At 49.3% G+C, this 14,997-nt stretch overlaps 1 protein-coding gene across 1 annotated transcript; it reads right to left on the bottom strand.

Moving 5' to 3' along the window:
• Positions 1 to 6,161: 6,161 nt before the first annotated feature.
• C1r (complement C1r) lies at positions 6,162 to 14,311 on the bottom strand. The gene is made up of 10 exons (XM_051155653.1): positions 13,961 to 14,311; positions 11,911 to 12,103; positions 11,457 to 11,603; positions 11,148 to 11,344; positions 10,714 to 10,861; positions 10,419 to 10,540; positions 9,922 to 10,000; positions 9,473 to 9,628; positions 7,566 to 7,640; positions 6,162 to 6,981 (listed from the first exon to the last, which is right to left on the bottom strand). The coding sequence occupies exons 1-10, from the start codon at positions 14,309 to 14,311 to the stop codon at positions 6,212 to 6,214; spliced, it is 2,238 nt and encodes a 745-aa protein (XP_051011610.1). The 3' UTR covers positions 6,162 to 6,211.
• Between the last annotated feature and the right edge of the window lie 686 nt (positions 14,312 to 14,997).

Genomic DNA, 14,997 nt, shown 5'->3' with positions numbered 1-14,997 from the left:
ACAAAACAAAATCTCCTCCCCCAAAATGCCAAACGACCATAGAATAAAGATAGTTTGTTTGTGAGGAGATCTGAGCCTGCACTGGCTTAGAACTCACTCTGCGGCCCGGAATTTATTGTTCCCTTGCCTCAGTCTCCCCAAGTGCTGGTCTATGCCAACACAGCTAGTATGTGTGTGTGTGTGTATGTATGTATGTATGTATGTATGTATGTATGGGCAGTGCTGGGCATAGGATCCAAAGGCCTCCCACGTGCTAAACAAGTCCTTTCCCACTGAGATCTTCATATACACAAGCTCTGAAATGCAGCACTGTTTTTTTTTTTTTATTTTTAAGGCAGTGGTTCTGAACATAGCCACCTGAAAAAAAAATGCATATTCCGGGTGGTTTTAGAAACTGCCACCATACATTTATTTTCGTTGCTGCTTCATGACTGCAATTTTGCTACTGAGTGGTGTCTCAGCTCCTAAGATCTTTGGAAATATGTGTTTTCCAATGGTCAGGACCCACTGGTTGAGAACCTCTGTGATAGGGTCCTGTATAATCCAGACTGGCCTCAAAGGAGCTAGGTAGCCAAGGATGACCTTGAACTTCTGATCTTCCCACCTCCACTGTCCCAGTGCAGGGCTCACCGCTGTGTGATGCCATGCCTGCTTTACCCAGTGCTGAGGACTGAGCTCAAAGGCTTCAGCAATGCTAGGCCAGCACTCTGTGAACTGAGCTACATCTCCAGAAGAAACACAGCATTTTAAAAACCTGAAAGCGCCAACAGTGGTGGCGCACGCCTTTAATCTCAGCACTCAGGAGGCAGAGGCAGGCAGATCTCTGAGTGTGAGGCCAGCTTGGTCTACAGAGTGAGTTCTAGGACAGCCAAGGCTACTCGGAGAAACCCTGTCTTGAAAATCAAAAACAAACAAATGCTGAAATCAGGGTGTCTATCTTGTTTTCATGAAGGTTAAGGACTGAGAATAAGGGTCCAGGGCTGGAGAGTGCACCCTTGACAAAACCTGAATTCCAGCCTCAGGTCTGTAGGAGGAAAAACTGACTTCTCAAGGTTGTACTCTGACCTCCACACACAGTGTGCCTTGGCACGTGTGTGACCAATTTGATACACACACACGTACATATATGTGTACATATATTATACACACGAATAATAATAAACAGGGTGGTGGTGGAGCAATGGGCTAGGTGTGGTGATGTGTGCCTTATATCCCAGCACTTGGGGAGGCAGAGGCAGGTGGATCTCTGGGAGTTTGAGGCCAGCCTGATCCACATAGCAAATACCAGGCCCACCAGAGCTACACAGTGAGACTTTGTCTCAAGACAAAAATCGAAATAATAATAAGAAATTTAAAGGGAGGTCTGTGAGATAGTTGGGTGAGTAAAGGCACTTCCTGCCAAGCCTGACAACCTGGGTTTGACCCCCAAGATCGACATGGCGCAAGGAGGAGACCAGTTCCCGTGATATGTTGTCCTCTGACTTCCACATGTGAGTCCTGGTGTACACATGCACACAGGCAGAAACACACATGCACATGTACACACATGTAAGTAAAAATAATAATGGGCATAGAGATTTAGCTCAGTAGTCCAGGGCTTGCCTAGCATACACAAGGCTCTGAGTTCAATCCCCAGCACCACAAAAACAAACCAAAAAGAGTAAGAATCTGGGGCTGGGGGCGGGGCTCCGGGCTGTGTGCTGGGGGCGGGGCTTCGGCCCGTGTGCTGGCAGTGGTAGCTTTCGGAAGAGTTTTTGCCAGGGTGTGCAGGAGTGTGTTTGGAGCTGATCAAGAAAGGACTCTGGTCTTGCACAGAGACAAATACGTTCAAAAGTTCACCTAGACCGAAGGGTAAACACATTGCTAGGTAAGCAGAACAAGAAAGCAGCCTGCTGGGCCCAGGGCCTGTTAACCCCAGCTGCTCAGGAGGCTGCCACAGGAGGGTTTTGAGCACAAGTCTAAGCAGGCTTACAGAGTGAGTTCAAAGCCACTCTGGGCTACAGAGTGAGACTCCAGACCCTGTCTCATAAAGCAAAACACAACACAACAAACAAACAACAAGAACTCCTCCGAGAAACAGGGCTGGAGAGATGGCTCAGGGGTTAAGAGCACTGGCTGCTCTTGCAGAGGGTTCAATTCCCAGCACCTCCATAATGGCTCACAACTGTCTGTAACTTCTGTTCCAGGAGATTTAATGACCTTTTCTGTCCTTCTCAGGCACTAGGCGCACACGTGATGGACAGACATACATGCAGACAAAGTATTCACACGCCTAAAATAAATAAAAATAAAATAAAATAACTCTATTAAAAAAGACAACAACAAGCCGGGCGGTGGCGAACGCCTTTAATCCCAGCACTCAGGAGGCAGAGGCAGGCGGATCGCTGTGAGTTCGAGGTCAGCCTGGTCTACAAAATGAGTCCAGGACAGCCAAGGCTACACAGAGAAACCTTGTCTCAAAAAACCAAAACCAAAACCAAAACCACACCAAACCAAACTAAACCATACCAAACCAAACCAAACAAACAAACAAACAAACAAAAAAAACCCAACAACAACTGAGAAACCTGATCTGTGATAGTGTATTTCCTTCCTTTTAATATTTGAGATAACAGCAATAAATAAAAAAATGAAGAATATGAACTTGAACTAGACCTCTGGTGCTTTTTTTTTTCTTCTTTTTTTGAGACAGGGTCTTGTGTAGTCCAGGACAGCATCCATTTTCCTGTATAGCCAAGGACATCAGCTTCTGGTCTTCTTACCTCAGTTTCCCAGGTTCAGGGCTTAGGTGTGTGTGTGTGTGTGTGTGTGTGTGTGTGTGTGTGTGTGTGTGTGTGTGTGACCATGTCTGGCTTTAACACTGGAATGTTCCCAGTGAGAAGCTCCAGTCTGCCTTGGCCTTTAGCCCTTGCTCTTGAGCTGAGGCAGCTGTGAGAGAATTCCCTCCTTGCTGGCAAGGGGTAGTGGGAGAGGCTTGTTACCCCAGCTGGGGTAGAAGGAGGCTAAGTTCAAGGCCAGCCTGGGCTTCAGAGCAGGTTCAAGGTCAGCCCAGGCAACTTAGTGAGTACATATTTTAAAATAAAAACGAAGTAAAGGGCTTCCAGAGAGAGGACAGACATGGCCAGATGGTCTGAAGACCTGAGTTCAATTTCCGGGATAGAGAAGGTCATTTACTCCTGTTAATTGCTCTCTGCCACACCTGTGCCATGGTGCATGCACTCTCCTCCCCCGTACACGCAAGTGTAATACAAAAAGAAAAGAAGTGAAAGAAGTACTTCCCCTCTGTCAGTCCTTAGCCAACACAAAGGGGGCTCCTAGGAGGCGTGTTAAGGAGATGGGGGCTTCTCTAGGCTCTGCCAGTGCTGAGCACTGTCCTTCCCTCAGCTCCAGGCTCCCTTAGTCTCAGCACTTGGGAAGCAGAGGCAGATGGATCGCCATAGTGAGTTCCAGGCCAACCAAGGCTACACAGTGAGACAGTGTTTCAAAAAACCAACCAACCAACCAACCAACCGACCGACCAGAAAAGAGCATAAAAATATAATTTTTAAAAAGATGCCTTAGGAGCTGGAGAGATGGCTCAGTGGTTAAGAGCACTGGCTGCTCTTCTAGTGGTCCTGAGTTCAATTCGCAGCAACCACATGGCAGCCACAATCACTTTTAAGTCCAGGCCCAGGGGATCCAATGCCCTCTTCCAGAGTTCTTGGGTGTCAGGCACATATAGTGCACAGATGTATATATAGGCAAAACACCCACACACATAGAACAATAATTAAAAAGGTTTTTTAAATGGCTTAAAATTTATCCCTTATTAAAAAATTTTTCCCTTATTATGAAATAAATTAAGTAATTTGTTCTATATGCAAAAAATCCCCCCAAAACAAACCAAAACCAAAACCAAAAAAACAAACCCCAAGAAGAGAAAAGGAAGCAAGTTTGGGCTAGGAAGGCAGCTCAGTAGGTAAACCATACCTGTTGTCAAGCCTGAAGACCTGAGTTTGAATCCTGGAAGCCACATGATGGGAAGAAAGAGCTGACTCCTGCATGTTGTCTTTTGACTTCTACACATGTGCCGTGGTGAGCGAACACACACACCAAACACACAGACACACAAACATACCACACACACACAAACACACCACACACACATATACATATACACACCACATACACACACATATACAGACACACACAAACACACCACACACACATATACACATACACACCACATACCCACACATATACAGACACACACAAACACACCACACACATACACAGACACACAAACACATCACACATACAAACACACCACACACAGACACACAAACGCCACACACACGCCACACACACATATACACATACACACCACATACACACACACAGAGAATAAATGTAAAGAAAGAATGACACACACACACACACACACACACACAGAATAATTGTAAAGAAAGAATGTAACTTTGTCCAAAGCTACCTACCTGAATACTGTCCTTTTAAAAATCATTTTTTTGGAAAAAGATTTATTGACTTTTGTTTTGTGCATATGGGCATTTGAATGTATGCCTGTGCACCACATGCATGCCTGGTACCTAAGGAGGCAAGAAGAGGGCATCAGATCCTCTGGAACGGGAGTTACAGATAGTTTGAGCCACCATATGGGGGCTGAGAACTAAACCCAGGACCCAGGCAAGAGTATCAAGTGTTCTTAACTACCGAGCCACCTCTTCAGCTCTTTGTACTGTTTTGTTCTTAAAGTATGAGGTCTGGGGTCCTTCAAAGCAGGGAGAGCTTTGGGAAGTATGGCACAACGTTTATACTTCCTAGGTATGGCATTAATGACAGACCAGAGTCAGAACATCATCAAAGTTTAATTGGTGAACTAATGAGATACTGGGGTTACTTGTAAGACTATGGGTTGAGGTTGTTACAGGACCAAGAGGGAGTCCAAAGCAGCTGCACTGCTGCAAGTCTACCCCAGCATGAGTGAGAGGCCCTGAAATCCGGAACCCTGGAGCTCCACTGCAGGACTTTCAGGCAGCTCTGCTCAGCTGAGCCTCTTCCAAGCAGCTTGGCTGGTCTGAGTGGCCTCAGCTGTCCCTATAGCTTGTATAATCTGGGAGGGAGGAGCCTGGTACATCTGGTCCATTTCAGGGACTTCCTGAGGTTCTTGAGTTGCTTATTTCCTAAGTTTTAAAGAGCTCTCCTTTAGAACTTTTTCTCTTTTTTCCCCTCTCCTTGAAATAATTTTTGTGTGGCATAGGTTGGCCTTGAACTAGCTGTATAGCCAAGAATGACCCTGGATCTGTGCTCCTCCTGCCCCCACCTCCTGAATGTTGGCATTACAGACATGCACAGCACCCGGTGAATCATCAGTTGTCTTTATTTAGAAGAAAATAGTCCAGTGAGCCTGGTGTGGTGTTGCACGCCTTTAATCCCAGCACTTTGGGGGGCAGGGGCTGAGGCAGGCAGATCTCTGTGAGTCCCAGGCCAGCCTGGTCTACAAAGCTAGTCTAGGATAGCCAAAGCTACAAAGAGTAACCCTGCCTCAAATTAAAAAAAAAAAAAAAAGGCCACTGAATAAGCACATTAGTCAGCTTCCTGTTATTGTAACAAAATACAGGAAACAATCACCTTAACAAGAGGAAAGTCTGGACTGCAGGGTGGCTCAGTGGTTAGGAGCACTGGCTCCTCTTGCAGAGAAACAGGGCTGGTTCCAAGCAGCTTAGAATCATGTGTAACTCCAGAGTCTCGGGATCCAGCGCCTTCTCTGCTTTCTTGGGGGAACTGCACTAACACAATACACAGACATATACACAGGCAAAACACCCAGACACGTTAAATAGAACTAAGAATTTAAAAGAAAGAACACTGTTTTTTCAAAATATTTTAGTAAACTGGGCATGGTGGCCACAGCTGGGGTCTCAGCTCTCGGGATGCTGCGCCTCGTCTTGCCTCTCCAGCCCAACGTTGCTAGCCTTAACCCTGACCCTCTCTCAGGCAGGAGGAGTGTAAATTTTAGGCCAGCCTGAGCCACACGGTCAAACTATGTTGAAGACAAAACAAAACACGGAAATGTTGATGGGGCTATAGCAAAGCGAGTTTATTCTTCCACACACGGCCTGCATCTGTGATTTTAGTATGGGAACCGTAGAGGCTATCTTTTTTCTTTCTTTAATACACTATACATTGGATTCTGACCTAGTGAACGTTGGGTTCAGTCTTCCTCTCCCATCTCTTTCTTGATCCAGTCAACGTAACTGAGTAACTTGGTGTAGAAACCGTATCCCTCACCACACCCGAGGCCCCAGGACACGATGCCTGTGGCCACCCAGATATCACGACTGCGGTCCCTGACTGCAAAAACGCTCCCACTGTCTCCCTGGCAGGCGTCCTGCTTTTGGGTCGGGTCCCCCGTACAGAACATGGTTTGAGAAAAGACATCACTACTCTTTTTCGTCTGGAGCCATCTCTGGCACGCCTCTCGATCAGCTACAGGCAGACGGACAAACCTGAGACCAAAAGCTATCTTATCTTCTGTTATCCCAAAGCCGCTGACATAACCCATGAGGTTTTGGTCATAGAAGGTCTCGTTGTCTGGGAGACAGACGGGAAGGAGGTTGGGGCCCAGTGTGACACTGTTTTCCAGCTCTAACAGGGCAATGTCTCCTTCAAAATTGTTAGGTTCATCTTGGCGGTAGTCTGGGTGTATGATGACCCTACGGATTGGGTGATGTCCCAATTCTTGGATCTGCATCAGATCTGTGTGGCCCAGGAAAACATCTATAGTGGCATTGTTTTCTCTGTTGTACCCCTTGGGGTAGATGGTGTGAGCTGCGGTAAGGATCCAGCGGTCTCTGAGCAGGGCCCCGCCCCCTCGCCCATGGATATTGGTGAATGCCTGCCAGGGGAAGTTGCCCGGATTGGCTTTCTGTCCTCCGATGATGCGTTGCTTCTGAGTCACAGGGTTGACTGGCTTCCCACACACTGCAGAGAGATGGGAGGTGGGGTGGGGGTGGTGGGGTGGTGGGATGGGGTTGGGAGGGTCGGGGACAAGGACCAGTCAGTCCCAGGTGGGGGTGGGGGTGGGGGTGAAGGTGGGACGGCAGGGGGGGGGCGGCAAGGACCAGTAAAGCAGGTTCCATCCCCCTTCTTCCTTCTTTTGCTCAGTTTCCCCCTTTCCACCCTCTTTGTTGCCGCTTCACCCTCTTCCCTCTTCCTCCACTCCAGCTCTTCTTCATCTTCCTGTTCCCGCAGTCCGTTCTATGGCTCATTCTCGGCTAACTCTCCTTCTTCTTACTTTTTCTTTCCTGGAATTTCCCTCAGCTCTGCTCTCCCATTCCTTGTCTGGTGTGAGGGCCAGACCATGAGGACTACTAGCTCAGGTGTTCTGTGCCTCTCTTTTCTCCTGGCACCCTTCACTCTCACTGCTTTTTCCTTACTCCTCCCCCGGCTTTTCACTCTGAGCTAAGGCTCACTTGACTTCCTTTCTCTGCACCAGGCTGCTTCTGAGAGGCCCCACAATACTGCGAACCACCCCTGGGATGACCCAGAGGGTATCCGCTCTGTACCTGGCAGACACCGAGGCATTTTCTCCCCGTCCTCTTCGTTCTTCCAAATGCCCTGGGCTGTGCAGGTATACACCCCTGGGGACAAACAGAGTTAGAATCAAGGCTGGAGGTGATGGGCCAAAAAAAGCAGGCAGCAAGAGGCCTTAGGAAACTGAGTTATACGGGGAGTTGGGGAAAAAGAGATACCACAGCCAGGGATCAAAGTTAACTGGTTCAAATCTATATGGATATATAAAGATGTTAAGGGAACCCACACACGTATTTTGTCTTATTGTTGAGTAAGAAAAATCAGGACACACACACACACACACACACACACACACACACACACACACATATATAATCTCAGGATTATAGGTAATAAAGACATGTCTTCCTTCCAGTTTTTCTCTTTCCAGGTTTTGTTGTTAGGAACAGGCTGGCTTTGAACTTGCTGTGTAGCCCAAGCTGGCCCTGGACTCTTCATCCTTGTGCGGTAGCCACCCAAATGCTGTTACTCCAGGAGTGCAGTGCCCCACCCGGCAGTAGCTGCATCTTCTCATTGCTGACACTTCCACCTTTGTTTCCGAGTATCTTATCTGTGTCATCTCATTTAAATATCGTGATGCTTTCAAGTATGCATCATCTTCTTCTTTTTTTCTTTTCTGGTTATTCGAGACAGGGTTCCTCTGTGTAGTCTTGACTGTCCTAGACTTGATTTGTAGACCAGGCTGGCCTCAAACTCAGAGAGATCTGCCTGCCTATGCCTCCTGAGTGCTGGGAATAAAGGTGTGCGCCACCATGCCCAGGCATCATCTTCATTTTTAAGATGAGGAAACTGAGATTAAGCCCTTCCTTTCCTCTTCCCAGTGTTGAGTATCTAAGTCAAAGATGCTCACGGGTAGGCAAGTGCGTTACCACTGAGCAGCAGCTTTAGTCTTAACTCCTCTTTTTTATTTTAAAGAGAAATTTTAGTTAGAGGTGAAGGCACGTGCCTGTTATCCTTGGGATGCAGAGGTAAGAAGAGTAGGTGTTTAAAATCATCCTTGGCTACACAGAGAGTTTGGAAAGAAAGAGGAGGCGAATAGAGTATTAAAATAACACCAGTGGGGGCATGCCGGGACTATATAGCTCAGCGGTAAGAGTGTATGCTTTGAATTCACGGAAGAGGCCCTAGGCTCAATCTCCATGACTACAATAAACAGGGCAACCAACCCATAGACGAGTTTGAAAATCATTAAGAAAATGCAAAATATAAGACAGCCCCAAAGAGGGAGAATAGAGGAGGTATTTCGCTGTAAGCGTGGTGGTGGTGGTGCAGGATTATTAGTAATGGCAGAGTTGGGGCAACCATTTTATTGGTATTGCAAATGAATGGATATGATGGAGACAGTGTTGATGTGGTGATGATAGCAGTGATGGCGATGGTGATATTGATTTTGGTGCTGTTGCTGGTGCTGGTGCTGATAATGTGTAGTGGAGATTGTCGATGTTGGTAGTGGTGGTGGTAATAACAGTGTGGTGGTGATGTTGGTGCTGCCTATGGTGTTGGCGGTGCTGGAGTTGGTATGATGTTGGCGACTGGTGGTGTTGGAAGTGACGAACGGTGATGGTGATACTGGTGGTGTGTCAGTGGTGACTATGGTGTGATTGTGCTGGTGTTGGTGCTACTGGTGGTTAATGCATTGTTACTGGTAGTGGTAGTATTGGTGGTGGTTGTGGAGGTGAGAAGGAACTGACGGCTTAAGAGATTCAAGTTTTTGCTTTCCATTGGCTTGGGTGCCTTTTCTTCAAACTTACTAGGTTTTTTTTTTCCCCATTGTAATTTAGGATCCTTCAGCCAGTACGTAGGATGCTATTGAAGAGAAATCAGCTGTCCCTCACAGCTGTAAAGAGAACCAAGGACTGTGATGGGCATCGGTTCCTACCTCGTATGGACTCGCTACTGCCAGATCTGGTCCTCATCTTGTAGTATGGTTCATGGCAATGATACTGGATGCTGGCTTCATAGGTGTTCACGCCTTTTGGGGTGATGTAGCGGAAGTCCCCATTAGGCAGGCTTCGGGGCTGCCCACAGTCCTTGACTGAGAGAGAACACAGGGTTGTAAGCGAGTGTAGACACCTGGGTGGAGACTTCGGTGGGGCAGGGAGCTGTCTCAGAGAGCCTCAGACACTTGCAATGGATGGAGTGAAATTCAGTTCAGGCCTGAGATGAGCCCTGGGCAGTTTCTGAGATGGGCTGTGAACGTCAAGGAACAAGGCAAGAGGCAAGAGGACCCTCGGCGATGAGAATCTGGATTTCCTCCCTCCCTGCTCGACTCTCAAGACTAAGGGATGGCAGGTCTCTAGGGGCAGAGGCATCCAGTTTGTGACTTACTCTTGCACCTGGGCATGGCGCGATGCCATGTGCCATCATCCTGGCAAACAGCTGTGAAGGAGAGCAGCGGCTGGCTTCCCTGTTCAAGCAGAAGTTAGACATGCATCAGTGTGCGGCTCCCCTTCCCTCTGAGTGTTTCCCGTATGCATGCATGCAAAGCTGATTCCCTTTTTCTTGTTCTTTTTCTTTTTTTCTTTTTTCTTTGCAGAACCTGGCATTGAACCTAGGGCCACCTGCATGCCAGGCAAGCACTCTGCTACTGAGCTATATCCCCAGCTCTCTTTTTCACTTTTCACTTTGAGACAAGGTCTCACTAAGTCACTAAGGTTGGCCTTGAACTTGCTCTGCAGCCCAAGTAGACCTTGAACTCCTGTCCCCTTTATGTGGAGTCAGATCTGAGAGCAGACAGACTGATCCTTCCGGCTCCACCCTTGATGGAGATCTGCCCGTCTCTTCCTCCCGGGATACCTGGAACATCTCTCCCATCAGCCCCTTACCTCCATGAGCTGGTAGCCTTGTTTGCAGGTGACAATGTAGTAATCCCGGAACTGGTACTGAGGCTGCGGTTCCTGGATGATGGTGAACTCATCTAGGACCTTGGGTTGGGGGCACTTGATGACTGTTGGTGGGGCCAGAGAGGATGTTCACATCATAGCCATTGGTCCTTCCTTCTCCCCACTCTCCCTCATTACTGGCAGCAAGGGAGGTGCTTAGATATCTTAGTTTTGGGGGGCTGGAGATTGCACCCAAGGTCTCGTGCACGTAAGCTACACCCCACCGTAAACCTCTTACTCTCAGTGGTGTAGCGCAGCTTCCAGCCTCGGCTGTCCCCAGACTCATCTGTGAAGAACAGCAGATCTACTGCGTTGCTGCTGGTGTCAAGTTCTGGAGGCCTTTGCTTTCCACAGAACTCACCCAGGTTCTTCCCGTTAGCATAGATCTGACGGGAACAGGGGTGGGGATTGGGGACATATTTTACACATGTCCGCTTGGGCGTCAGAGTCGTGGCCAAGGGTGTCGGTAGAGATAGAATCGGCTGCAGGTGAAAAAGACCGCCCCCCCCCCCCCACCAGGACCCGCTGCCTGTTGTACGGGAGCTATGCTAGCCCTGCGTGATGCTGGTCAGCAATACGTGATCCTGTCCCACTAAGTCGGAGGACCCGGAAGTAGCAAGGACCCCGGGGGCCATGCGAGTACGTGAAGGAGAACGTGAAGTCTGGCTGTACCTGGAGCTGGTCATAGGGGCAGTGTACTTGCTGGTGGTCATCGATTTCAAAAAGGTCCAGGAACTTGAGGTGCAGAGTGAGGCCCCGCTCTACCCGGATGCTATAGTTGCAGCGCAGATCCGGTGGGTAGGGCTGAGGGTATTCGAGGCTAGAGATGTAGCCCGAGGGCTCCGTGTACAGTCCACTGCTGCACTCGGCTATGAGAGTGAGGGCGGAACCGGAGAGAGGTCATTAGGGCTCCCAGGCTGGCCCAGAAAGACTCTGCTCAGCCCGTGCCACCCGCCTCACCCCCACTCCTCTCTGCCTCACCTTGGCAGGACTGCCCATCTTTCTGAAGCTTGTAGCCCAGACGGCAGGAACAGAAGTAGCCTCCGACATAGTTGTGACACAGGTGTTGGCATCGGGGCTGGGGACCCTCGTCCGCTGAGTTGGGCTGGGATGCACATTCGTCAAGGTCTGGAAGGGATTTCAGAAGGAAAGGTTAAGTTCCTGTCCAGAGACTTCCCGGGTCAGATGTGCTACTTGTGTCCAGAGACTTATATGTGGTTCTTTCTCAAAGAGCCGTGTACTAGAAGCCTGGAGACAAATCTACTTCTGGGCCCCAGGAACTGCTCTATGGCAGCAGAGCCCAGACCGTCAGGCCCCATCTTGAGGAGAGAAATAAAGGAAAGCTACACTTCTGGCTTCTTTGGGTTGAAGCTTATCCCGTACAGACTCCTGAGGCTGAGGCCGGTAGAAAGGGCTGACGGCAGGGACCACTCACCCACAGCCTGGTAGTAAGCCAGGAAGCCCTTGTAGAACATGGTGGTCCCATTCTCTTCATTGGAGAAGTCTGTGTGAAAGGTCAGCAGCATCTTGTTCCCCTGGGACGTGAATTCTTTCTTTTCTGGGGGATTGCCCAGGCCAGACCCCAGCTGCCCACAGAACCTCCCCAGAGTTCTCTTATCAGCAGAAATCTGTTGGTGGAAGGACAAGGAAGAGAAAGCCTGCTAAGGAGCCTGGTTCCAGGTGGCAGGCCATCGAAGGTCCTCTCTCTCTTGCCCTGGATTGAATCATGACGCCAAATCTGGCTCGTATGGGCATCCCCAGGTGATGCTTATCTGCTCACTTTCGTCTTTCATTAATTTTTATATTTTAGCTAGGACTGTACTACATCACCTTGGTGATGCCTAGACTGGCCTTGGTGACATTTCTCTCTTTCTCCCTCTCCCTCCCCCCCCTCTCTCTCTGTGGTGGGACATGTTGGGGGCACATCTATGGTGAGCACAGAGGACCACTTGCGGGAGTCAGGTGTTTCTCTCCATCATGTGTGTCCTTGGTATTGAACTCAGGTCCTCAGTCTGGGAAGCAAGTGCCTTTACCCACCGAGCCATCTCTCCAGCCCTTGTGATTGAACTTGCAATCTTCTGCCTTCACATCTTAAACTATTGACTAGCTCTCCACCTGTCATTCTGTGCCCGGTACTTCCTCTCTTCCATTTTCTGTTCCTCATCCCAAGGCTCAACTCTCACGTTATTCCCACCACTTCCTGTACCCTCCTTCCCCAGGAATCCCTGTCTCTAGTCTGCTTTATCGACTTTCTTTCATTCCTAGAGCTCGGATTGGTCATCTTTAGTCTTTGTCATTGTCCTTCTTCCTCTTCCTCCTCCTCTTCCTCCCCTGACCCCTCTCTTCTCATCTTCCTTTTCCTCCTTGGTGTTTTTGACAAAGTGTTTTGCTAAATAGCCTGTGCTTTTGCCTTGAACTTGCTATATAGTCTAGGCTGGTCTGGAACATTCTAAGTCTCCCTAGTACTGGGATCACAGGAGTGTGCTACCACGGCCAGAGTTTTGTTTGTTTTGCTTTGTTTTCCACCTCATCGTTTAAAAACTGCACTCAGCCCTGCCTCCTGATATAGTCAACTAAACAGAGAGTGTCCTTTGTACCCAGCAGCTGTGGCGCTGGCCGGCGCTGCCTGGCATCTTGACTAGTTTTTCTCACAGATCCTTTACTTTCCCCAAAGGAGGAGATATCACCCTCACTAACTTTGCCACCACATGCACCATCCCCACACAACAGTGGGGCCCTCTTTACTGGGAAGATGTGCAGTTTTCACATTATTTTTCTAGCCTCCAGGCTGTTGCCTAAAAGTAATAGCTTGTGCAAGTGCACAGGCTCTGCCTGGATCCTGCCTTTTATTTTATTTTATTGCTGGACATAGAAAGGTGAGGCTGAGAAGAAACCCTTTGAAGGGCGCAGACCAGGGGTGACCAAGATCCTTGTCCTCTCTCAAGGCCACCTGCAACTGTTACATGTTTCATTCCCTCATGTTTCTGATGAGGTAGGTAGCCATACAGGGAAACCGAGGCACAGCTTAAGGCTACTTAAGGTCTTACAGTTAGCGATCTCCTGACTCCCATACATAGTGAAATCTCCTGGAAAAAAATGCTCCCTCCCCAAGCCGGGCAGTGGTGGCAAAGCCTTTAATCCCAGCACTCGAGAGACCAAGGCAAGTGGATTGCTGTGAGTTTGAGACCAGCCTGGTCTACAAAGTGAGTCCAGGACAGCCAAGGCTACACAGAGAAACCCTGTCTCGGAAAAAAAGCCCCCCCTTTTCCCTCATGAGTCTCACTGAGGGCCTCAAAGAAATCCATGAATATCTCCTCTGTGGCACCAGGAACCGAGGGGCCAGCATTTCTGCAGAGCTGCGTAATGCTGGGGTGCAGGCATATTGTCCAGGGTATTTAGAGCACAAACTTCGAGCTTCTTGAGTGACCCAGCTGTCTCCCCCTCCCCCCACTCCCTCCCTCCACCCCTCTCAACATGACTCCTACCTTGACATAGTCGTAGAAACAGCCATCAGAAGGCTCCACATCAAACTGCCAGAAGGCAAGTTTTACCCTGTACCCCGTGGGGACTGTGATCACGGTGGTTGTCTCTAAGTCGTTGGGGTAAGGCTTGGGGTACAGAGGGGAGGTCACCTCTCCGTAGAGCTTCTGAGAGAGGTAGACAGAGCCTTGCACCGTGCAGGACACCGTCACCAGAAGGACGGCGAAGAGCCGCCTGTCAAAGAGAAAGAGAGGGTGTTTGTGGGGCTGGATGGGTGCAGCACCCTTGCCATTTGGGCTGTTATAAGGCAGGAATGGGATGACTGAACAGCCCGTTCTTTCCCTTCTGCCGATCATAGAGGTACCATGAAGGGGGGCGGCGCAGCCTCTGCAGCTGTTGCATCCATGGCTCTCCCAGGCCAGGGTCCAGTCCAGAGGTCACCAGGCCCCCATCATCACCCCTCCCCCCTCCGAGCTGCCCCCTCTGCTCTCCTCTTTCATCTCCTTTTCTTCTTGGAATAAGACTGGCTTGGGACCGGCTAACAGAGGGCAAAGCTTTCCAGCAATGGCTCTACAGAGGCTCCCAAGGTTTCAGCAAAGGCCTCTGGGAGAAACTCTTTATGGGGTCTGAGAAGCACACATGGGGGGCGGGGGATTCTCTGCTCACTTAGAGAGCTCCCTACTCTCACTGTTACCCTGATACGATCCTAGAGATGAGAAAAGAGAGGCTGCCCCAGCTCATGTCTAAGGGTCTGGTCCCTGGGAGGAGGGCTGAGGAGCGTGCCCCTCTAAGTGTGTGTGCACAGGAGATAGGGATTACAGGAAGGAGGGTTTTGTGTTCCTGCTTTTTTTTTTTTTTTTTTTAATGTGGGAGCATGCTTGCCTCCTATGCCCAACTCCTCCCTCCTCCCTTGGTGCCCATCAGCCTTACTCACATGTCTCAAGGCTAGTTTGTTTTGGGTCCTCAGCTCTCCTGATCAGACTCTTCAGGCACTGTGAGCTGAAGGAGGGAGTGGGCTTGCAGAGGAGGGAAAGGGGAGGGA

The sequence above is a fragment of the Acomys russatus genome, chromosome 13, assembly GCF_903995435.1.
Source record: "Acomys russatus chromosome 13, mAcoRus1.1, whole genome shotgun sequence".
NCBI lineage: Eukaryota > Metazoa > Chordata > Mammalia > Rodentia > Muridae > Acomys > Acomys russatus.
Note: the sequence above shows the minus strand (reverse complement) of the source record. Positions and strands in the feature narration are given on the sequence as shown.